The 25096-nt window shown below is 33.7% G+C and overlaps 1 protein-coding gene across 2 annotated transcripts in view; it reads right to left on the bottom strand.

Moving 5' to 3' along the window:
* The window catches only part of LOC114324672 (metastasis-associated protein MTA3), a 131215-nt gene that overhangs the window by 17598 nt on the left and 88521 nt on the right, over positions 1-25096 (bottom strand). For both annotated transcript variants that reach the window (XM_050642378.1, XM_050642377.1), the window contains exons 4-7: positions 24244-24404; positions 20889-21001; positions 18618-18912; positions 3320-3497 (exon numbers count right to left, since the gene is read on the bottom strand). In XM_050642378.1, coding sequence (XP_050498335.1) covers positions 3320-3497; positions 18618-18912; positions 20889-21001; positions 24244-24404 — 747 coding nt within the window. The remainder of the gene's footprint in view (positions 1-3319; positions 3498-18617; positions 18913-20888; positions 21002-24243; positions 24405-25096) is intronic.

The following is a 25096-nucleotide window of genomic DNA, read 5'->3' on the forward strand; positions in this document are numbered from 1 at the left end:
CACTCTAAGCCCGACCGCACATCAAAGAAACATGAAACGTAAATTACGTTTCATGGAAATAAACCACTGCTAAACAAATATACGACCGGCTATTTATGAGACTCTCCGAAAATAAAAATGTGTCATGAGCATGAATCACACTCGTTTCATTGATAGGCGGACTTTGAGATTTTTTTAGCAGTGTTTTAGTTTCATGAAACATGTTTTTCGTTTCATGAAACATGTTTTTCGTTTCATGTTTCATGTTTTTCGTTTCATGTTTCATGTTTTTCGTTTCATGTTTCATGTTTTTCGTTTCATGTTTCTTTGGTGTGCGGCTTGGCTTAAAGTTCATTTGGAATGTTAAATCGGGTTGGGTTTTTCTTGAAACATGTGACTCTGCATCTAAGGGTAGTAAAAATGCAAAAAAACGAAAATCGATTTTTTTAGACATGTCGGGTTTCTGAAACGACCGATTCATTTATAGTTACACTAGAATCATTTTCTGAAGGAGAAGGGCTTTGAAACTATTACGTTGAGAAAACATAAAACAAAATTTCAAAATTTAAGAAATGCCTTTAAAAAAGAGATTAAAAAAATTGAAGATAGTAAAAGATATGTGTCCATATTTTTCTCTCTCTTTCATCCAATTTTTAAGCATTTTGATAGATTTACTTGGTCTTTTTTCTGTATTATTTCCACCGTGCACAACCCGAAAAGTGCTACTTTTCTCTTTTTGTTCGTTTTAGATGACATTTCATTCCGAACGTGACAAAATATGTCTAGATAATAATATGTTATATGTATAGGTACGCATAAAACATCCGACAACCCTGATAAAACCGGTCCTTATATATGGATCAGAGACATGGGACACTGTTGAAAAGCGATGAGAACTTATTAGGTACGTTTGAACGAAAAATCCTCAGACACATATACAGGGTGTCTACGTAACTTGGAACCATATGGGAAACTTTTTTAATATCAATTTTACGAAAAAAAGTCATTCTTTATAAAGTGCTCTGCATAGTCTAAAACCTAAGATGCAATCATCAGATATCAACTTTTGTCAAAAGTATACGAGGTATGTCAAAAAATATGAATTTCGCTCAAGAGCAAACTACCTTTATATTTCAAAATATCAAAAAATTTTATTATGAAAAGTTATTTGTAATTAAAAACCATATTCGAATAAGCAATAACAGCCTTCTTCTTGAAAAAAAAAATTCTGAAATTTTCCTAAATTACCGATTCCGAACATCATTTTTATTTATTAGACATGTAATAACTCGTTTATTAATAATTTTAGGAAAAAAAAGTTATTCCTCATAAAAATCTGTGCATGGTCTAAACCTCAAGATGCAACCATCAGTTATCCAAGTTTGTTAATTTTATACGAGGTGTGTCAAATATTATGAATTTACAAAGAATTCTTTCTAAATCGTTTTTAAATTCATATTATTTGACACACCTCGTATAAAATTAACAAACTTGGATAACTGATGGTTGCATCTTGAGGTTTAGACCATGCACAGATTTTTATGAGGAATAACTTTTTTTCCTAAAATTATTAATAAAAGAGTTATTACATGTCTAATAAATAAAAATGATGTTCGAAATCGGTAATTTAGGAAAATTTCAGAAATTTTTTTTTCAAGTAGAAGGCTGTTATTGCATATTTGAATATGGTTTTTAATTACAAATAACTCTTCATAATAAATTTTTTTGATATTTTGCTCTTGAGCGAAATTCATATTTTTTGACATACCTCGTATACTGTTGACAAAATTTGATATCTGATGATTGCATCTTAGGTTTTAGACTATGCAGAGCACTTTATAAAGAATGACTTTTTTTCGTAAAACTGATATTTAAAAAGTATCCCATATGGTTCCAACTTACGCAGACACCCTGTATAAGGGGGGGAAAGAAAATGACGTATGGCGTAGATATAATTTTGAACTATACGAAGCATACGAACCCGACGTCATAACATCTCCGTCAAGATCGGACGTCTGCGCTGGATGGGCCATGTTGAACGAATGTTGGAGACCGAAACACCAAAACATATAATGAAGCAAACACCAGTAGGGAGAAGGTCAAAGGGAAGACCCAAACTTAGATACATGGAACAAGTGGAACAAGATCTGAAAATACTTGAGATTACCCACTGGAAGAACAAAGCAAGGAACACAACAGAATGGCGGAAAATCCTAAAACGAGCCAGGACCCAAAAAGGCTTGTCGAGCTACTGATGATAATGATGATAAAATATCCCGACGTCCATATCTGAATGTTGCGAGTGAAATAATAGTGATATTGGTAAGCGTTTTATTAGATTAATTAGAAATTATCAACTATTTTCAATGGGAAATAAGCCACAATTTTACCAAAATTTTATTAACGTTTCGGCGCCCAAGTCGGGTGTCGTTGTCAAAATACAAAATAATACAAAATAAAATTGTGGCTTATTTACCATTGTAAATAGTTGATTATAAAAATGCCACAAGGAAATAGCTTCAGAACAACAATAATTACAAAAATTGGAATAAATCCTTTGTAAAAGGTACAAAATTTATTAAAATCCCTAAAGGGCTACATCAGAACAAAACGTTTTCGATTTTATTACAAAATCATCATCAGTGTAAGACAGTCTGGATGCTAGCTGAGCCACCAAAGAAATATAGGGGTAATAACCCTTCAAATATAAAATGTATGCTTTACAGATGCATATTTACTTAAAATGCCTTGTGATGGGCAAAAGGCAACAGGAATAATGCCCTAAGGTAAGGTATTTAAATTCCCAACATGTGGGATGCAAAAAAATTGAGTTTACATTTCGATGACTTTATGGCAACTCTAAGTCATCGAAATGTAAACTCAATTTTTTTGCATCCCACATGTTGGGAATTTAAATACCTTACCTGAGGGCATTATTCCTGTTGCCTTTTGCCCATCACAAGGCATTTTAAGTAAATATGCATCTGTAAAGCATACATTTTATATTTGAAGGGTTATTACCCCTATATTTCTTTGGTGGCTCAGCTAGCATCCAGACTGTCTTACACTGATGATGATTTTGTAATAAAATCGAAAACGATTTGTTCTGATGTAGCCCTTTAGGGATTTTAATAAATTTTATACCTTTTACAAAGGATTTATTCCAATTTTTGTGATTGATGGTATACAGCCAACTACAGGAAAACTTTTCTTTCCTTGTGGATTTTATTTAACAATAATTAGATATTGTCTATATAACATAAGTACCTCTCTCAATTCCTTTGAACCACAACCCTATATACAATCCACACATGCTCTCGAGATTATTTTAATATCTTACCATTTGTATACTGCACTCCTGTTTGACAGCTTGTATATTAATGGCAAAGAAGGGTGCCCTTGCCGCGTGTCTCGGCCTCATAATATGTCTGCACAGCCTTCTGGAAATCCTAGTAATTGGCGTCGTGAACAAATAAAACGCCGTCCTAGTTTTCATTATTGGTCTCGGTGAACCAGATCTATAAAAAAATATGTACATTATAATGCCATTTATCAATGTTCGACTCATCCACACTACCATGATCGAACAAACCAGATACTTAAGATGGTAGAAGTGTTTGGGTTTTATACCGGTACGGCAATTTTTCAACCACTGTATTTGAGGTGATTGAGTTTCTTTTCGTTTATGTTGATAATCACCCCAGATATTGCGATGATGTTGTTCTTATTACAACCAACAAGAAGAACTAGCCACAATGCTGACTCAACTAGCACAAGCATTAGGGTTTGCTCACTATGGAGAGCAATGGATTGTATCCTCGCTCCCTGGTATTTATATTCGAGAATTCTCGCATTTAAAATAATGCAATTATTTTACATAGCGATCGAAACTATATTATCGATCGCTATGTAAAATAAATACATTATTTTAAATGCGAGCATTCTCGAATATAAATACCAGGGAGCGAGGGTCGGAGCGAGGATACAATCCATTGCTTTCCGTAGTTAGCACAACTTTAGAGAAGATAGGATTAAAAATGAACATGAGTAAAACAAAAATCATGACAAATACAAATGACAGAATAAATATAAATAACGTAAATATTGAGTTAAGTTGACGAATATACAGTGAGGACGTTTGAGTTGGAATAAATTCATTATCTCGAGAATGCACGAATTTGGAGAAAGACAAGTCGATTTTGATTTTTAAATGATGACTTTTTGCCATATACATCATACTAGTGACGTCATCCATATAGGCGTGATGACGTAATCGATGATTTTTTTAAATGAGAGTAGGGGTCGTGTGATAGTCCATTTGACAGGTTATTTAATTCTCTATTCAGTAATATAAACGTTAACATAATTATTTATATAGGGTGTCCAAAAAAGTTTTTAAATAAAATTAATTGAGACAAAAAGAAGAATATATTTAATTCATTTATTTCAAAATACGCTTGAATGTTGTCATAAAACAGAAAGAAATGTTTATTGGACAAATAATCATTGTTTTTAGCTTAAATTCAATGTTAAAGCTGCCACCCACCTGTCTCTTAGCTGTTTGAAGATTGAAATTAATCGAAAAGCAATGTTTATTTCTGAAGTAAACATTATTGCCTGTTTTTCTGACAGCAGTAAAATGTTTTTTTGAATTAAATAAATTACTTACATTCTTCTTTTTGGGTCAATTCATTTAATAAAAAACATTTTGTTTGGACACCCTGTATACACAATTATGTTAATATTTATATTACTGAATAGAGAATTAAATAATCTTTCAAATGAGCTATCACACAACCCCTACTCTCATTTAAAAAAATTGTTTATTACGTCCTCACGCCCAGATGGGTGACGTCACTAGTATGATATATATGGCAAAAAATCATAATTTAAAAATAAAAATCGACCTGTCTCAGTATTTCTCCCCAAATTCGCCAATTCTCGAGATAATGAATTTATTCCAACTCAAACGTCCTCACTGTATATATTATACCTGGCTCAAATAATAAATTTAATCCTCCAGCTAGTCCTCCGCTGGATGATAATGATTGTACAAAGTAATAGTTTTACATAACTACAATCAGTATTACAGAGTAAAACTTGTTATGCACGGGGAGCTATACTAATATATTATATCTCATATCGCTCACTATAGTAATGAATGAGCCTGCATACACGGAACCATAATTTATGCAGGTCCACTCATTACTATAGTAAGCGATATCATATTATGTACCTAATATATGAGATATAATATTATAGTATACCTCCCTGTGCGTAACACGCTTGATGATAAAGCGATAAATGGAGATGCATGTAGTAGATTTAGAGTGAGATGGATGAAATTAAATCAGGCTAGTACTGTGGTTTGGGACTGAGCGATCCCGATGAAAATTCTATAAAACTCACATAATAGGCGAGGGGTTTACCCTCAGCAATAGACATAAATCGACTATTTTTTTTGCAAGTCTATTACACCAAATAGGTGCATTGTTTTTATTTGATTCTATATATTTTTCTCATTAAAATAAACACTTTTTCTCTCTTGGTATTTTTTTTCGAAAAATGCTTCTTTTTCAAGATAATATGTGCAATTTTTTGTTTAAAAATGCCTTGATAATATTGATTTTTGGGACCTTTTTCCTGAATACTAAATGAATTGTAATTATACAAAAAGGTTTATAATCTTTAAACCTTTAAGTACAAGAAGGAATATTTTGACGAGGATAAGTGGTTTTTATATTGCTAAAACATAGTTATAAATTTAAACAAAGATTTCTACTCGCCGCGCGCCTTTATCGCCGTTGTGCTCAGTTAGGTATACTGCTCGAAAGACATATTCGAGATTTCAGCGAGATCAAAACCATTTAATTTATCCTTGTCAAAATAATCTTATTTATAGATCGGAGATCAACCCTGGGCACCAGGTACCACGGAGACGTGATATTCCTGTTCTACGACCCCAAGTAACGAGTTTGCACTGATTTTGTATCGAATATTCTAGAAAACCGTTCCAGAGGATGAAACCCATCCTGGACACCAAGTGCCTTGAAGACCATCTCCGTCACAATATTCATGTCCAGTGATCCTAAAACCCTCGAGTAGTAATAGTGAGTAAATTTCCGTCAATTATTTCCGAGTTACAAAATGTATCATTTTTTATCATTTCCAAATGCACTTTGCAAAATGCATTTTTGTTACTGCTCAATAATGCAATTTTCATTTCGACGTCATCACTTTAGTTCACATAATTTATCAAATCGAATGCAACAAGTTTCATTGAGATCCATCCAACTGCAAAAAATTGGCTTTTTAACTGTTTCATTGACTCGCCTACTTATACAGTGCTTCAAATAGCTTATTGCGACCCATATAGATTTGCAATTTAATATTACAGCCACCTATAGTTTAAGTTTACTTGAAATAAATTTCGAGAAATATGTTTTTAATAATAAATTAAGTTGATGACTTGTGAGTGACAGTGATGAGTATGAGGTATGGTATGAATGATTTTACTAAGTAATTATTTTTCAACTTTATTAATATATTTACAATCGTTCGAACATACAGAAATAAAAATAGTAATGCTATGAATGTTAATACCAATCAGACAATCACTTAATAAATTCTACTGTAACATAATTAATAGAAGCAGGTTATCTTGCAGAAATATGAATCAGTCATTTAAGAATTAACATTATTTAATAACATAAGATATGCTGATAACTGCTCAACAACTAAATATACATTGTAACGATTATGGACTAAAAATAAATTTGAAGAAAACCAGTTCCTGGTTTTTACAATAGCATAAAACATCAAAGTTAACTAGAACTAAATAATACAGAAATTGAGCAAATATCTTCGTACAAATACCTTGGAGCATGGATCATAGAAGATACTGATCAGACAAAAGAAATAAGATGCCGCATTGAAAATGCATGGTCAATTATTAACAGAATGAGAAAAATTTTTGTAATCGCAATATCAATATAAGACTTCAGATCCGTTTTGATGTTATATTTTCTCCACCATTTTGTATGGGGTTGAGACACTGAAACAATCCAACATTAAAAACCTGAAAGCATTCGAGATGTGATTAATTATTTATATGGGAAATAAGCCACAATTAAAATGAAAAAAATAATTTTATTAACGTTTCGACGCCCAAATCGGGTGCCGTTGTCAAAATACAAAATATTACTAAAATAAACTAAAGTGTTGTTGCTAAGCAAAAAAAATTCTTCTAATAATTTATTTAATCTCACTCATTTATATTGGCAATTCAGACATATATTATACATTTTAAAGTAGAAGACTTTAAAATGATATTGCCAATATTTATGAGTTGCGTTCCTGGGACGACTTACTGAAAGATAGTTCATTCGATTACATGAAATTAACCCCAACTCAAGAATATCCGTCATAAAAAATTATAGCATGTGATATGTCTTTAAAAAGACAACCAAATGCAACGACAGTAAAATTCTCGCGTTAGAGACTTCATAGTAAATCACAAGGGAAAACCGGGAAAAACCCTGTGATACTATCCCGACATCGTAAGTATTTGGTCTTACATTAATTTACTCTCAAAAAATAATACCAAATTCTGACATGTAACATGTTTAAATTATAAATATTATTAATAATACTAGATATATAAGTAATACTAAAATATAAAATATGTACTAGCTCGATATTATTGACTTACTAATCTTGGTATTTTCTTTCTATTGACTTCCTCTTTCAGTATGGGTAACCACATCCTACTGCATTCTACCGAGGAATTTGCGACACAATTGGTTTCATTTAGCATAATTAGAGCCGCTTCTTTGATTTTTCTCTTTTTACTATCTGATTCTTTCAGGACTATACTTGAATCTCTCCACTGAACTCTATGTTCATTATCCCATGCGTGTTGACATATTTGAGATCTCTCAAATTCTCTATTTTTAATATAAGATTGATGTTCACTTATTCTAACGTCTAATGGTCTTGATGTCTCACCTAAATAAAATCTTCTACTTTAAAATGTATAATATATGTCTGAATTGCCAATATAAATGAGTGAGATTAAATAAATTATTAGAAGAATTTTTTTTGCTTAGCAACAACACTTTAGTTTATTTTAGTAATATTTTGTATTTTGACAACGGCACCCGATTTGGGCGTCGAAACGTTAATAAAATTATTTTTTTCATTTTAATTGTGGCTTATTTCCCATATAAATAATTAATCATAAAAATGCCACAAGGAAATAGCTTCAGAACAACATTCGAGATGTGGTATGGATCTTTAGGAATAATCTCTCATCGAATTTGTTTTTCTGGTATGTTAAATATGTATGTCAAAATAATACATGGAAGACTAGACAAAAAAATAGAAGAATATATAGATTACTATGGATTCCAGAAATCCATAATCCATGGAAAATTACCATATATTTTCTATGGATTCAGAGGAGGACTACAAACGAGAGAGGCTCTGTTCGCTTTTAACGTTTTCGCGCAAAAACGACTAGATAAGAACCAGGATCTCTATGTCTGCTTTATAGATTATCAAAATGCTTTTGATAGAGTACGACATCAGAAACTCATAGAACTGTTAAAAGAAAAGAATGTGGACAGTCGAGATATACGGGTTATTGTCAATCTACTGAAATCAAAAGAGGTGTTAAACAAGGTTGTGTACTATCTCCATTGTTATTCAATCTGTACAAAGAAACTATCAGAACAGGGTATATCAATATACGGAAAAATCTTGAACAACATAAGATTCGCAGACGACACCGCTATTATTGCAGACAGTCTAGAAGCACTGCAGCGATTAGTAAATAGATTACATAAAGTCAGTATAAAAATAGGGACTACAAATAAACGTTAAGAAAACCGATCATGATTATTTTTAAGTAACATACAGTAGAACGGCTAGATATCAAGGGAAAACAACTAGAAAGAGTAAATAACTACAAATATCTGGAAAAATGGGTAAATGAAAACAATGACCAAGGTAGAGAAATCAGGACACACATTGAAATTGCAAGACAAGCATTTGTAAAAATGAAAAAACGTTTGTTAATCGAGACCTTCCTCTAGAGCTGAGGATGAAAGCCTTAAGGGTACCCAAAGTCCCGTTTAACGACAATGTTAACATTATGTCACATAGCTCTGTAACCAAAGCACTTAGTAGAGACCTAATTTTTGTTTTATTTTGAAACTACATGTATTGTTTAGTCCCGCGTAGATTTTTGTAAAGATAGAGTAAAAGAAACATTTATTTTAAATTTTTTTAAAATACTCTTACAAAAAAAACCCAAAAAAGTTTAGATTTTATTTTTTATTTTACTTGTTTTTTTACATTTTTCAATAAAACTTTACGCGGGACTAGATATTATCTATCTACAACTACTGTAAAAATTTGGACCTTCGATCATCTAAGGAACCAGAGATATTTGACATCAAAAGTTAAAAACCTAGTATTCGGGAAATCGCAAAGACGTAAAGTACTCTAATAGGCTATAAAGCTACCGGTACACGGTAAGTTGATTGCAGACGTTCAGAAAACAAATAGTTTTGTAACCATTTATACTATAATGTGTTATATACCGTTGGAAAGAGAAGATTTCAGAGAATAATTTTCAATCATAACCCAAAAAAATTCTATTGTTGGACTTTGGGTGCCCTTAAGATGCTACGTGTTCTCGTCTTTTTGTATGGAATGTAAAGCTGGACACTGAAAGTGGATGATATAAAGAAATTGGAAGCATTTGAGTGTGATGGTACACGACAACCCTCACGGAATTTTCCTAATTTATTTGTTATAAGAATAAGGTCAATATTATAGTTGCAATTTGTATAATTTATTACGATAGTAGCAAAGTTCAAAGTATTCAACTCATTCGCAAGACTGCAAACACAGCACACGTCATTATTGAAATACGTATAGCATAACCATATATGGTAATACATATGGGCATTGTTTTTAATATAATAAGATATAAGTGGGAAGGTCGAGTACCTGAGACATTCATTGTTGTATCAGTGTGTTCGCTGAACTCTGCTGGCGCGTGGTCAGGGGATATAGTTACCGAGATATGGGTCACCTTGACCTATCCTAACTATAATGTCGGTCGACGTAGTTGTAACTGTACCTTTAACCTTATAAGAATAAAGATATGTAAAAAGTTTAAGTTTGTTTGTTCGGGAGTGTCTTCGTCCAGCAACCCCCAACATCACATGGCGACCCGTGCCTTAAGTTAAAGAATGGAGTTTTCTGGTTCGCATATAGATTGAGGTATGCAGCTCTACACGTAAGATGGGAAACAACCAGAATAAAGAAAAAGAGGAACAGATCTTCATAAACCAAGCAGGCAACAGCGGAGGTGTGACAGCTGAAACCGGCGAAAACGAGAAGCTATCAATCCCTGGAGTTTTGGGAATTGTATCGTTCAGCCTGGCCATAATCATCGTCGGATGGCTACTGTATCGACGATGGAAGAAGCAGCTTCGACGCCACATCCGACAGGAAGTATCTAAATCAATGGAGATGCTGAGGTTAGACGCCCAGAATCCAGGACCAAATGCATAGACACATGAACCCATATTCGTGAGTAATTTTTCTTTTTAATACAATACAGTTTAACTGCTTATGAAGTAAGTTTGATGACTATTTTTTTTATTTTCATATTGAAATTTTGATTTTTTTTTATTATATAATTACTCACTTACTTATTTACTGACACTTTAAATATTGACGGTTATCCAATATTATTGATCCTTTTATTTTACTTACATTTATGTTTTATTATATTATTTTATATGTTACATTTTGTTATATTTGATAAACTTAACGGCAATGATAAGCTTTACGAAGTAATTGAGACTTCGAGACACTAGGCCATATACTATTGAGTAACGTAGTCAGGCCAAGCCGAATTTATGTTCGAGGAAAGATTTCAACGTATTCTGGAAGATATAACTATATTAAATAGGAATCTCACAAAAGACACTATAGAACGAAGGAAAAATAAGCTAATCACAGATAAATGGGTGGAAAAACTCAGGACTATCACGGAACAGTTTAGGACGGTGCATAAAATATACAAAGGTGACAGCTGTAAGGCAGCAGAAGACAAATTCATTGCAGATATTATTGCAAAAATTGGAGAAAAGATCGGAAAAGTCCAAACAGAACTACGGAAAAGACAAGTTGAACATAACAACGACAAGATGGGAGAGAAATTCGAACTGAAAACAGCAGGGAACCTGATCCCTCACATAGGAAACACCGAAGAATCAATTAGAGCATTCATAGACGCAATTGAACTGTACGATGAATTTTTAGATGATGAAGGAAAACCGCAACTAACAAAGTACCTGTTGAAGGTGAAACTAACGCAAGCAGCAAAATTACGACTGAAGACCACTTACAACTCAAACGCGGCACTAATAACCGATATTAAAGAAAAGTTTCTAGTAAAACAATCTATCCCTGTTCTGTCAGCGGAGATCAACTCAGCGAAACAAGAGAATAGGTCAATAGAAAAATTTGGAAGAAGTTTAGAGGAGCTCATGGCTAAATTAACAATAGCACAAGCAGAGGGAAACAGAGATGCAGAAGAAGTGCTGGCCAAAGTAAACGAAAAAATTGCAATAAGCGTGTTTACTAACGGTTTAAAAAATGACAAGATAAAGACAATTTTGAAAACCAAGAACTTTAGCACTTTAGCGGAAGCGATAACAAGCGCAAAGAACGAAGAATCGCTAACTCGAACGGAAACTGCAGGAATGTACCACATGAATAAAACATATAGAGGCGGAAGAAGAAATACAACAAACGGATACAAAAATAGTTTTGACAGGAGAAAAGAAGGTAACAAGACATATAATAATAGAAATACAAATGGAAACGAAGTAAGACAATATCATAACAGAGGTAGGTCTCAAAGAAACAGAGGAGCAGGACATGGTCATCGAGGGAGAAATAATAATTGGTCGCAAGGTAGAAACCCCAGCAACAGAAATTCACCAGGAGCATATTTCGCAACAGAGGAGCAGCCCCGCCAAGAGCAACCACACACAAGCACAATACAAGAAGTAGATTTTTTTCGTGGCCCATCAAATGGAGGCAGATAATTCCACAGCAAGTGGATTAAATTATATTAATGTTTATTACAGAGGAAAACGCAAAAAACTATTAATTGACACTGGCGCAACAGTCAGCGTTTTATTTGAAGAATGTTTAGATAAAAACTACACCGACATAAACAAAACCCGACGTATTAGCTTGCGAGGTGTTACCGGAAAAACTATATATACAAGGGGAACCTTATTGTGTGACCTTGAAATATTAGATAACTCAGAGAAGATAACGTTGACACAGGAATTTGCAGTTATGAAGAGTTTCACAAATAAAGTCGATGGGGTTATTGGTAGCGATTTTTTATACCAATATTTTGCTACAATAGATTACGAATCCTTAAAATTATCGTTACATGTAGAAGGAATGAGAAGAGATTTTAAAATGCTATCTATGGGAGAAATTTATACGATAATAATACCTAGGAGATGTGAAAAATTATTTTTTTTCGAGATCGGGACACACTACGGAGATTTTGTAACTATACCACAGGAGATAGCGGAAGGAATTTTCTCGGCAGGAACAGTCTCAAAACCAGTCGACGGAAAAATACCAATAAGGATATTAAATATCAATGATAGAGAAATAATTGTTAAGAATTTTAGACCGAAGGTCGAAAGATTAGACAAGTTCGACGTTTTCCACATGGGAGAATCAAAACAATCGGTGAGTCGTGCCGAAAGACTTTTGAATATAATAAACACAAAAAATTTATCGCTAGAGGAAAAAAGAGCAATAGAAAAAATATGTGTAAAATATTCCGATGTGTTTTTCTTAGAAAACGATCCATGCACAACGACGGACGTATACAAAGCAAAAATAAAATTGCAAAAAGGAGTATCACCTGCTTATACAAAACCGTATAGATTACCACACGGACAAAAAACGGAAATAAATAGACAAGTAGACAAAATGTTAAAAGACGGGATTATTGAAAATGCAATATCAGAATTCTCATCTCCACTACTTATAGTGCCAAAGAAAAACGATGAAAATGGAAACAAGAAATGGAGAGTTGTGATAGATTACAGACAACTAAACAACAAAATTGAGAATGACAGATTTCCATTACCATGCATAGAAGAAATCCTAGACGCTTTATCAGGAGCAACATATTTTTCACATTTAGATTTATACCAAGGATATTACCAAATAGAACTCGATTCTAAGTCCAGACCGTACACAGCATTCGCAACCGATAGAGGTCAATATCAAATGACACGACTTCCGATGGGGTTAAAGACAAGCCCAGGATGTTTCTCACGAGCCATGACTATGGCAATGTCAGGTTTAAATTATGAAAACATGTTTATATATCTTGATGATTTGATAGTCTTTGGCAACAGTCTACAACAGCATAATCAGAATTTAGTGAAGGTATTAGAGAGACTAAGGAAAGTAAATCTGAAATTAAATCCAATTAAATGCGAGTTTATGAAAAAAGAACTATTATATTTAGGACACAAGATTTCGAATAAAGGTGTAGCACCAGATCCGGAAAAGATCACCGCATTGGAACAATATCCAATACCACAAAATGCAAAAGAAGCAAAAAGATTCGTAGCCTTTGCAAATTATTACAGAAAACATATCAATCATTTTGCAGAAATAGCCGCACCTCTAAATAGACTATCAAGGAAAAATGTAAAATTTGAGTGGACAACAGAATGCCAAAAAGCTTTTGAAAGCCTCAAGACGTCATTATCAAACCCCCCCGTAATGGAATTCCCAGATTTATCGGAGGAGAACACGTTTATTCTACGGACAGATGCATCTGGCATCGCACTAGGAGCAACTTTGTCAAACGGGAATGACAAACCGGTAGCATATGCCAGTAGAACACTTAATAAAGCGGAAATGAATTATCCTACGATAGAAAAAGAATTACTGGCAATAGTATGGAGCATTGCTAAATGGAGACATTACCTTCTACAGAAAGAATTTATTATTTTGACAGACCACCGACCATTGGTGTACCTATTTGGTATGACAAACCCTTCCAGCAGATTAACCAAATTTAGATTGAAGTTAGAAGAATACGACTTTACAATTAAATACGTGAAAGGAGCTGAAAATGTAACAGCTGACGCCTTATCACGAATAGAAGTTACATCAGAAGAACTAAAGCAACTAAATAAGGACTCAGAGAAAAGTATATTAGTGATGACGAGAGCACAAACGAAAAAGCAGGAGGAAATCACCGATTCGAAGAACGAATGGACTGATCAACCAGACGTAGTCGAATTGTTGAAATTCCCGAAAAGTGCGGTAGAGGTAAAACTGATAGACAAGGACGATTGCAAAACAATGAAGCTAGATTCGGCTGAAGAAAATACAAATAGTAGTATATTGTACAATGAAGAAGACGATATTATTTATCTGATTCGAGATTTTCGATCAACGTCTGCACTACGAGCGTCGTTGAGAAACTCGACATATCAAGAACCTCGATCAACGTCTGCGCTACGAGCATCGTTGAGAGCCTTGATTCAAATGTGCGCACAAAAGAATATAAAGGAACTAGTACTAGTAAAGAATAATAAGAATCAGCCAATTATTGAAGAGATAAGAAAGGATCCTAAAATATTTAAAGAAAGAGATATCAAAATATGTATAGTACAAGACAAACAGAATATAGCAGATGAAAAATTAAGAAGAATTATAATTAATGATTTTCACATGTTACCAACAGGAGGGCATGCCGGAATAAATAGAATGTACAAAAATATAAGGAAATATTATTTTTGGAATAGTTTACGAAAAGATATCGAGGAATTTGTGAAGAGATGCGACGATTGTCAAAGACATAAGCATTCTATCATAACCAAACAACCTCTAACTATCACATCGACTGCCACCTGCGCATTCGACACAATATTTATAGATCTAGTAGGACCATTTGAGATGGATGACAGTGGGAATAGATATATATTGACACTGCAATGTGAGCTAAGTAAATACATAGAAGGATATGTAATAAAGAACAAAGAAGCCGAAACAGTAGCCAAGGCATTGGTAGAAAATTTTATTCTGAGGTATGGAGTACCCAGAAAAATAGTCACAGACCAAGGCTCAGAGTTTATGGCAAGAACATTTAAGGAAACATGCTCATTATTGCAAATAGAGAAACTAAACTCAACAGCATATCACCACGAAACAATAGGAGCTTTAGAAAATACTCACAAACATTTAAATGCGTACCTTAGGATACAACTATCAAAATTCCCTACAAATTGGAGTACATGGGTGCAATATTTCTGTTTTTCGTATAACATTTCAGTACACTCAGCAACGGGTTATACTCCGTTCGAATTAGTGTTCGGAAAAATATGTAGACTGCCGACAAATGTTCAAAACGAAATAGAACCCCTGTATAATTTTGACGACTATCCCATGGAACTGAAATACAGACTACAAGTAGCCGCAAAGGAGGCCAGAGAAACACTAACACATACAAAACACAGCAAAAAAAAAATATATGATGCCAAAACGAGTAAAATAACTTATAAACCAGGAGATAAGGTATTAATAAAAAAGGAGCCAAACACAAAACTTAACTGTTTGTTTTCGGGTCCATATACCTTAAGTAAAGATGAAACGCCTAACGTAATTATTGAGAAAAAGGGTAAACAAGTAGTCATACATAAGAATAACGTTAAGCTGTATAATATATAAAAAGAATAAGTACTGAAAAGTGTTATAGTGTAAAAGTGTAATAATAGTCCACCATAAGACTTTTACTAGTACTTAAGGTTCAGTGTAAATATTTATATATCTCATTTTTTTCTTTTCTCATTTTCTTTAATATGTTTGTTTAATTTTCTTATAAAGGAGAGACGTCAGTCAGCATAAATAATATAAAATAGAGATGAAAGGAAATTGTTACTGAAATTCCCTTTCATCTTTTCCCCGCCCAGAGAGATGTGATGGTACACGACAACCCTCACGGAATTTTCCTAATTTATTTGTTATAAGAATAAGGTCAATATTATAGTTGCAATTTGTATAATTTATTACGATAGTAGCAAAGTTCAAAGTATTCAACTCATTCGCAAGACTGCAAACACAGCACACGTCATTATTGAAATACGTATAGCATAACCATATATGGTAATACATATGGGCATTGTTTTTAATATAATAAGATATAAGTGGGAAGGTCGAGTACCTGAGACATTCATTGTTGTATCAGTGTGTTCGCTGAACTCTGCTGGCGCGTGGTCAGGGGATATAGTTACCGAGATATGGGTCACCTTGACCTATCCTAACTATAATGTCGGTCGACGTAGTTGTAACTGTACCTTTAACCTTATAAGAATAAAGATATGTAAAAAGTTTAAGTTTGTTTGTTCGGGAGTGTCTTCGTCCAGCAACCCCCAACATCATGTGGTGCTATAGAAGAATTTTGAAAATACCATGGATCCAACGAGATACAAATGCAGATGTGTTAATAAGGTTACAAAAGAATTGCGAGGTCATAAAGAACATCAAAACAAGAAAGCTGGAATATTTGGACCACATTACTAGAGGTGCAAAATATTAGATATTAAGACACATAATGCAGGGCAAAAATTAATTGGAAAAGATCCATAGGTAGAAGAAGAATTTCCTGGCTGAGAAACTTAAGAGAAAAATCAGCCGCCAATAAGGTACGGACAGCTGTGATGATAGCCAACCTCCGACAGGAGAAGGAACTACAAGAAGAAATAATAGGTACGTATGATCCACAACCATTATTGTTCTGACAAATGACATTATTTTAATAGTGATAAGTACATTAACTAAAGTAATAATTTCAAAAATGACCGATTCAAATTTAGGCCTGGATCCCGCGTACAAAAAAAGTTGATTAATAGCAAGTTGAAAATGTATTAATAGCTTAACGGTCTCTAGTCGGACAAACTTTGATGTACGGGAACACTGGAACAGGGGAACTTTTAATTGTGGAACAGGTTGAAAATTTAGAACGTCAGACTACGAAAACGTCCCATGTATTTTATATTTTGTCGGACAGAATTTCCAATTGATTTGTTACCCTTTCATTAAACTTGTAACGTTACAAACGTCACATCTTTGATATTTTATTTTTAAATAATTATTTTATCTTATTTCCTTTAATATTTCATTAATAATTATCTTCTTCTATTTGGTTTACCCATTTCCCCCTTTTAAAAATCGGTTGGCGCCCGTTCTATAATAGGCAACCCTATATACATTATATCATCTCTTGTGTTCCATGTTCGTTATTTCAAATTTCGGTCCAAGGTTCGTTGTCATGTCATTTTAATGACAGTGACAGCCCCCGTATCTCATTCTCAAAATGGAGGTGGAAATGTTTTAAAAGGCAGAGCAGCTTCAAAAATAAATCATTTTATTTCAACAAATCATCTTCCTCTTGGGGTGAGTTACATATAGTTTTTTTTAATAATCTCTTAGTCATTATATTCCATCCATACCTAGTTTCTGATAACATTTTTTCTAATATTTTTATCTAACCTTCAAAAGTTTAACCATGTGTTTGGTTTCTAATTTCTTTTCATCTATTAATATGCACGTTTAGTAATCAAAATTTTAACTGTTCTCATCTAAATTTCATGTAATTTAACCTTGCCATTTACTATTTCTGAATACTATTTGGCAAAGGTACAATTTGGTTTTCTTCTTGATGATTGATATGTGTCTTTATCTTATAGTTTTTGGGAATAAAATCCACTTTCTCCTTTCGGGAGCATGAAGCCCATCGCCGGCGATGCACCAGATGGCTGACAACCTAAACAATGATGCATCTCTAGACAGACAACAGCACCTAACATCTCAGACACCACCAAGACCGTAGCTGCAGCGACCTAGGGCCATAACACCTGCCCAGGTCTACAAGTCGACAGCAGTACCATACAACATCAAGAAATTACCATCGAGCCGAATACCAAAAGCCATAAGTATAATCCAGAATTGTTAGTTTTTGGCAAGAATTTGAATACATTTGTTAATGCAATTTACTAAGTCATATTTTTATTATATCTTTATGAACAATAAACATGATTGGTTAAAACTATGTTTTGTTTGCTTCCATTCCAATTTTCATAGTTCATATCTAAGGTTAGGACAAGACGAACACACACCTGAGTGACTGAGCTAAGCTAAGGGTGTAACGATGGCTATCTTAGTTGGTTGAAGTAATATTTTCGAATATTGTTTCAATTAGCTGGGTAGTCCATCGCTTATTCGTTACAAACTCTCATGCGAAAATAAGACTGCTATTTGCAGTCTGGTGATAAATACCAGTCTAATTTTTGCATGAGAGTTTAATAAAATGGTAAAAAATCAATTGGAAGTTCTGTCCGACAAAATACATGGGATGTTTTAGTAGTCTAATATTTCCAAATTCCAAAGTTTGTCCGATTAGACACCGTTAAGCCATTAACAAATGTTCACCTTGCTATTAATCAACTTTTTTTTGTACGTGGGATCCAGGCCTAATTGTACTGTCTAAAATTTACCTGATAACTAGTCCGTGAGCAGTGGCATAATGTCTACCTAAATGTGCTTTAAGTTTGAACTCCTTTCCGCACCCGCCGATATTGCAACGGTGCGGCCGATGTGACATGCCGGGCAATCTTTCCTCGTCCACGTCACTACCCGATTTTTTCTTCCCACCGTTTTCAAAATCACCGTCACCGAATCTCGTCGGTATCTTTAACCCTCCGTACTTTTTCCAATACTGCCAACATGCTTGGCACAGACGACACTGCATGTGCGAAGGGCCCCAGGCGTACCATTGGTTTGATACGGTTACTGTAATAGAAAAACAACATTAGGAATTTACAAAATATTAAATATTAACGAAATGAGATGTCCCAGATAGGTAAATCTGAAAACCTCTACCGTGGAACCAATTTCTGGGCACATCCTTAATCTCTGCCTTTTACAATTTATAAGGCAACGAGACGAAAGAAACTCTACAATATGCAGTCACATTTTATCCATTCGTCTAGGAAAAAATTCCAACGAAAGTTGGTTCCGTGTACTTACAATATGAGTAAACTGACAAAATTAAAAACAGCTTATGTTTCATTTCTGTTCAGAGATCATCAATCATCTAGCTAGAGAGAGTCCCTTTTGTCTCCGTTATTCGTCGTCTTCTTGCCTTATAAATTGTAAAAGGAAGAGATTAAGGATGTACCCAGAAATTGGTTCCACAGTAGAGATTTTCAGATTTACGGATCTGGGCAGATTTAGAAGAATGTGCTTAAGAATTGGGGGCTCAACTCCAAAATGACTATGGTTATACACAAGAATTATTAGACCAATGAGACCTATGGATCTGTGAGTGGTGGACAAACAAAAAGCAGGTGGGAGCAATAAGGCTGCTAAGTAATACACAAACTCTATCATGTCTATGTATTATAGGGTGCCATAGAAACAACTCCGACAGCGATGTTGGAGGTCCTGCTGAATCTACCCCCACTGCATATCTTTATATAGGGCGAAGCCAGATCTGTAACCACACAGTTTAATACATAGTGAGCAACACATAAGATAAGTGCTTAGTGCTCAGAATAGAAAGCCAATTGAGGAGCTAAAAAGCAGATATTGTAACGGGACAACCCAGCGATGCAACAGCTACGAGATATAGCTTTGAGAATCAATTCAAACTTAATATACCAGGCAGGGAAGACTGGAAGGAAGGTGCACTCTTATAAGGGGAAGCTACCTGATATACTGATGGCTCAAAAACATCGGAAGGTGTAGAAGCCGGTCTATAGTTAAGCCGCCGAAAAGATAGAATTATGACGTGAACGGCATGCGCTGGTTACGTCATGATATTCCCAATATCATAAGTTCGATTTACACCACTCAAGAAAAGAGATACAGTACTCGCTGTGGATACGATAAAACCCATATATTGAAATCTGCAATTCTATTTGCCATTGTAATAATAAGAGAATGATATTTACAATATATTTCCATCCATATAAACTTAAAACAACAGAAATATGTCACAATTTTCCTTTGTCTTTCATCGCTGTGTGGAAGAAATAGAAAAGCAGAAAAGAGCGAAATCTTGAAAAATCTCAATAATAAAATAGCATTAAAACCTGTGGTATAGTGTTTTTACTACAAAAACGTTATTACGTAGGTCAAAATTTTTGACGTAAGAGAACTGTCAAAACATTAGAATGTGACTTTTCATCATGGCCACGTTAATGTCATTACTTGTCGGAGATATTTTTATTTGTTTTTGTTTACTGTACAAATAATATCTCTAGTTCTTTATTCTAATTAATGATGTCAATCGGATTTCATCAATTGCGGAAATATATTATTCATATCCCAAAATATTTGTTAATGTTAACGAAAATACATAATGATATTCCATAACATCAACTCTAGAATTGAAATTTGTGTAGCACAGCTAAAATACGACACCAACACTGAACTGCCCGATCTTGTATAAGCGTCCACATGGAATTTTAATAAGAAAAACGTAATCGCGATTGCATTGAGAATTTTATAATTATATTAATTAAATAACCAAAAACATTTATTGTTATCAATAATATAAATTTTCTAAACCAATTATTTAAGTTCAATATCCAACATAGCAATAATGAAAAGTCACATTCTAACGTTTTGACAGTTCTCTTACGTCAAAAATTTTGACCTACGTAATAACGTTTTTGTAGTAAAAAAAACTATAAGAGCCACAATACAGCAATTAAGGTGCATGATACAGGAACTAAAAACGGTAAAAAGAATTGTTATCTTACCATTACACGACTCACACGCCTTTCCACCTAAAGACACCGCTGGATCTGAGCTGCCGTTACTACCATTAACAACACCTTTGTTATTATTTAATGCCGCAGGATTTGGTTTATTGCTGCAACAAAATCAATTTTTTATAAAGCTATATTATTAGAGAGAAACATATAAGAAGCTTAATCAACCAAATGACCAAAGTTACGACTTCTCCATTTTATTTATCTTTATATTTCGTTCTTTTTCTATTTAGTATGCATTCATTTATACTTTAAGTTACATTCATTCTTTTTGGTCTCTCAACGTATTTCCTGTAATTCATCTCAGTATTCTCATCTCCGCAATTTCTAATGTCTGTGTTGTGGTTGTGTCTGGTCTTGTTCTTGATGCACACATCATTATTGGTCTGATACTGGCTTTATAAATTCTTGGCTTCATCTCAGTGTTAATATATCGTGTTCACCATATCGTGTTAATTAAGTCTGTTCGTCGTTGTTCTTGTTTTAAAATGACCATGCATTTTGTTTTGTCTTCATTAACTTTTAGAGCGGTATTTAGTGCAACTTCATCAAAACTCGAGAAAATATCCTAACTTCCAATGTGAATTCTGCAACTGCATCTACATCTTCGGTAAAGGCGAGTACGATTTCTGCTCCCCGAGCAGCTATGTCTGGTTTGATTTTTATATAAATTTTTCGCATGACGTATTCTATGGCCAAGTTAAACAATAATGGGAACAACGGATCTCCCTGTCTCAGTCCAGAATTTACGCAGAAAGAGCACTTGATAGTTTCCCTCTATTCTAACTTGTGCAAAGGAATTACTTTATATCTGATGCACGTCTTGATTATACTCTCAATACTTTTCACGCATTTGTCTAAATAGTAAATATTTTATCAATAGTCGATCTTCCAGGCCTGAAACCATACTGGTAATCACCAACTATTTCTTCAGCATAATATGGTAGTAGTCTTTGTAGTAATACCGAAGCCAATATTTTATACAGTGCGCTGGAATAAGTGTTACCCCCTTATTAACTTATTTATTTTTAGCACATAAGCAAAACGCTCGGACAGGTCGATTTTTAAAATAATCATAGTATATTATAGCATCAATGTTTCGAACTTTACGCGATCCCTCTTCAGGTGACAGGCACAACTTTGATTTTTTTAAACGGGAAAGTACATCATGTGACACCTCATTTAAAAGATTTTTAAATACTGATTAGAAAAATATATAACACTTTAATCCTCTTTAAGAGCGTAGGCGCAAAATTTCGTTCGAATTATTTTTAAACGCATTTATTTTTTTCGAATCCTGAGAAAACTATTAAGTATTTTTAAAAAATTTAAACGCAGAATGAGAGATTACATTTCTACAGAGGGCTGAAAGTTCCTTAGATAAACAAAAAGTTTCTTTTGAATGATTTATTTGAAATGAAAAATCAGACTAAATTTTCTCTTTTTTTTTTTTCACCCCTGTGCCTTATTAAAATAATAATTATAGTAGTTTTCAGGGAGTTTCGGACCTCTATAATACTGTAATATTTCATTCTGCGTTTAAATTCTCCAAAAATACGTATTAGTTTTCTCAGGATTCGAAAAAATAAATACATTGAAAAATAATTCGACCGAAATTTTGGGCCTACGCTTTCAAAAAGGATTAAAGTATTATACATTTTTGTAATCAGTATTTCAAAAGCTTTTAAATGAGGTGTCACATGATGTACTTTCCCGTTTAAAAAAATCAGTTGTGCCTGTCACCTGAAGAGTGATTGCGTAAAGTTCGAAACATTGATGCTATAATATACTATGATTATTTTACAAATCGACCTGCCCGGGCGTTTTGCTTATGTGCTAAAAATAAATAAGTTAATACGGGGGGGTAACATTTATTCCAGCGCACTGTACATATGTAGTATTGATCAGTTAAATCCGTCTATAATTCATACATGATTCCTTTTATCCTTTCTTATACTGTCACCATATTCTTTCGGCATTATTTCTTGTTGCCAGGCCTTTTCTACATATTAACTGATAGATTTTATTTATAAGTTCATTATCGCCTTTTTTAATTAACCCAGCATCAATATTTTCCAGTTGAAGAGATTTATCGTTTTAAGTGTTTTTATGGTATTTCTAATTTCTTCTAGGCTGGGTTTGATACTCATTTTACATCATTTGATTGTTTGATTCATTGTCTGATACATCATTTTTATTGTTTTCATAGTTCTCATCAGTGACATTCTGGACATTCCAGAGCTCTTCAAAATATTCAGCCCATCTTTCTATATTTTATTTTCGACGGTGAGAATTTCTCCATTTTTATCTCTCACGAAATTGGGTGTCCTTATATATTATATAGAAGCCTCTCTTATGTTGTCTTAGTTCTCTGCAGAATATTTTACGTTGATTATCTCTTGTCTCGATGTTCTCCTTCTACCTTTCCAATAATTTGATGTTGTAAATGAGGAGCTTGGTATCAAAGAGGGACAACTCCATTTTTTTCAAAATTGAGTTAATGTACAGTCTTATAGGATTTTTCACAATGAATTCAAATCTGAATTGCTCTAGTTTCAGAAACGGACAGCTCCAACTGGATTTTGTAGCAGAAACGGACTACTCCACTACAGCCAATCGAAAGGTAGTATTTCCGTCAAGTTGCCATGTGCACTAGAACAACCCTACTGAGAGTGGCCATTGCGTTTTAAGTTTGCAACAGTTTACGACGTTATTTCAACCGTTTTCGTGATTTTTTAAATATTATTTGCGTTATTTTTCCGAAAAATGCAAGTGAACATAGTTGAAGCAATTAAAAATGAAGCCAGGAAGAGATTAGTCGACAAAAATGGTCGACATTAGGTTCAAAAACGGACAGCTCCAGAGCTTGGTTGCAATATCGGCCAACTCCTTTTCTTTATTGATTTTAGGGAATAAAGCATAAATATATTTACATTTTCGTTATTCAAGAGTATTAAGAGACGCTAGAGGTATATTCATAAAAAAATCACAATTGGATGTTGAGAACATAACGAGCTGCAGTTTTTCTGCTTTCCTGAAAAAAATTCCAAAATGGAGTAGTTCGTCTTTGATACTCAGCTCCTCAAATATTGTCTCTTTTTTTGCCTTAGTGTTCTTCTAGCTCTCCCTTTCTCTCTCTCTTGAATTCTATACATTTTTCATGTGATGGGTTCGACAAATAATCGATTCTTCTTTTGTTTGTTTTTTTCTGTGCTTCTTTGTAATTGTTCTTTTGAAAATATAGATGGAATAATCATAACTTGGTAAAGTATAACCAAACATGGCCAAAAATAAAACAAAAAAACTGAAAATGTAATAATAAATAAGAATTATACGAACTCACTAGTTAGGAATGTAGACTTGTTTCAATTTTGACTCCGCTTCCACAGCTTTCACTCGTTTTTGTTGTACATATCGGTCCGTCGTTTTCCACATGTAATAATACTCTATTATATTCTTTAGTGTTTTCCACGGAAGGAAATCATGACGAATATCGTTAAAATCCTAAAACAAATAATATAGTCAGTAATACTGCTTGCTTGTGGTATGTCTAATTTAAGTATTATGGTTATATAGGGGATTAAAAGTAATAAATTAAGTTATTAAACGTAAGTTTAAGATTATGTTGCCACAGCAAAAATGACCAAAATATGGAAGGACTGTCAAATTTCAAGAGCGTTAAAGATGAGGTTGATGAGGCTGATTCTACGGATGTGAATCTTGGACCCTGAGACAATCAGAAAGAAGAAAGATAGGTGTCACTGAAATGTTCTGTTGGAGACGAATGCTACGAATTCCTTGGACTGACTGTAGTACAAATAATTCAATTTTAATTAAGAGAGCTAAAAGTTAGCCAATGACTCTCCAGTAAAGTCCATCTGAAACAATTAAAATACTTTGGACATGTTATGCGAGCAAACACAGAAAACATGGAAAGACTCATTACATAAAGAAATGTGAATCACAAAGAAGATCCCCAACAAGATGGAACGATCAAATTACAGGAATATACAAATGACCTGTGCATGACTTAAAAGAAATGACCAAAGAAAGAGATCTTTATAGACGGAAAATACACAACATCACATCAACCACTACACTCCCTCCGGGTGGTAAGCATTGCAGAGAGAGAAAATAGACTAAGTGTAATCCATCACTGATAGAATACAATTCCAACAATATGTAATATGCTAGTC

Source organism: Diabrotica virgifera, chromosome 2 (genome assembly GCF_917563875.1).
Source record: "Diabrotica virgifera virgifera chromosome 2, PGI_DIABVI_V3a".
Classification (NCBI taxonomy): Eukaryota; Metazoa; Arthropoda; class Insecta; order Coleoptera; family Chrysomelidae; genus Diabrotica; species Diabrotica virgifera.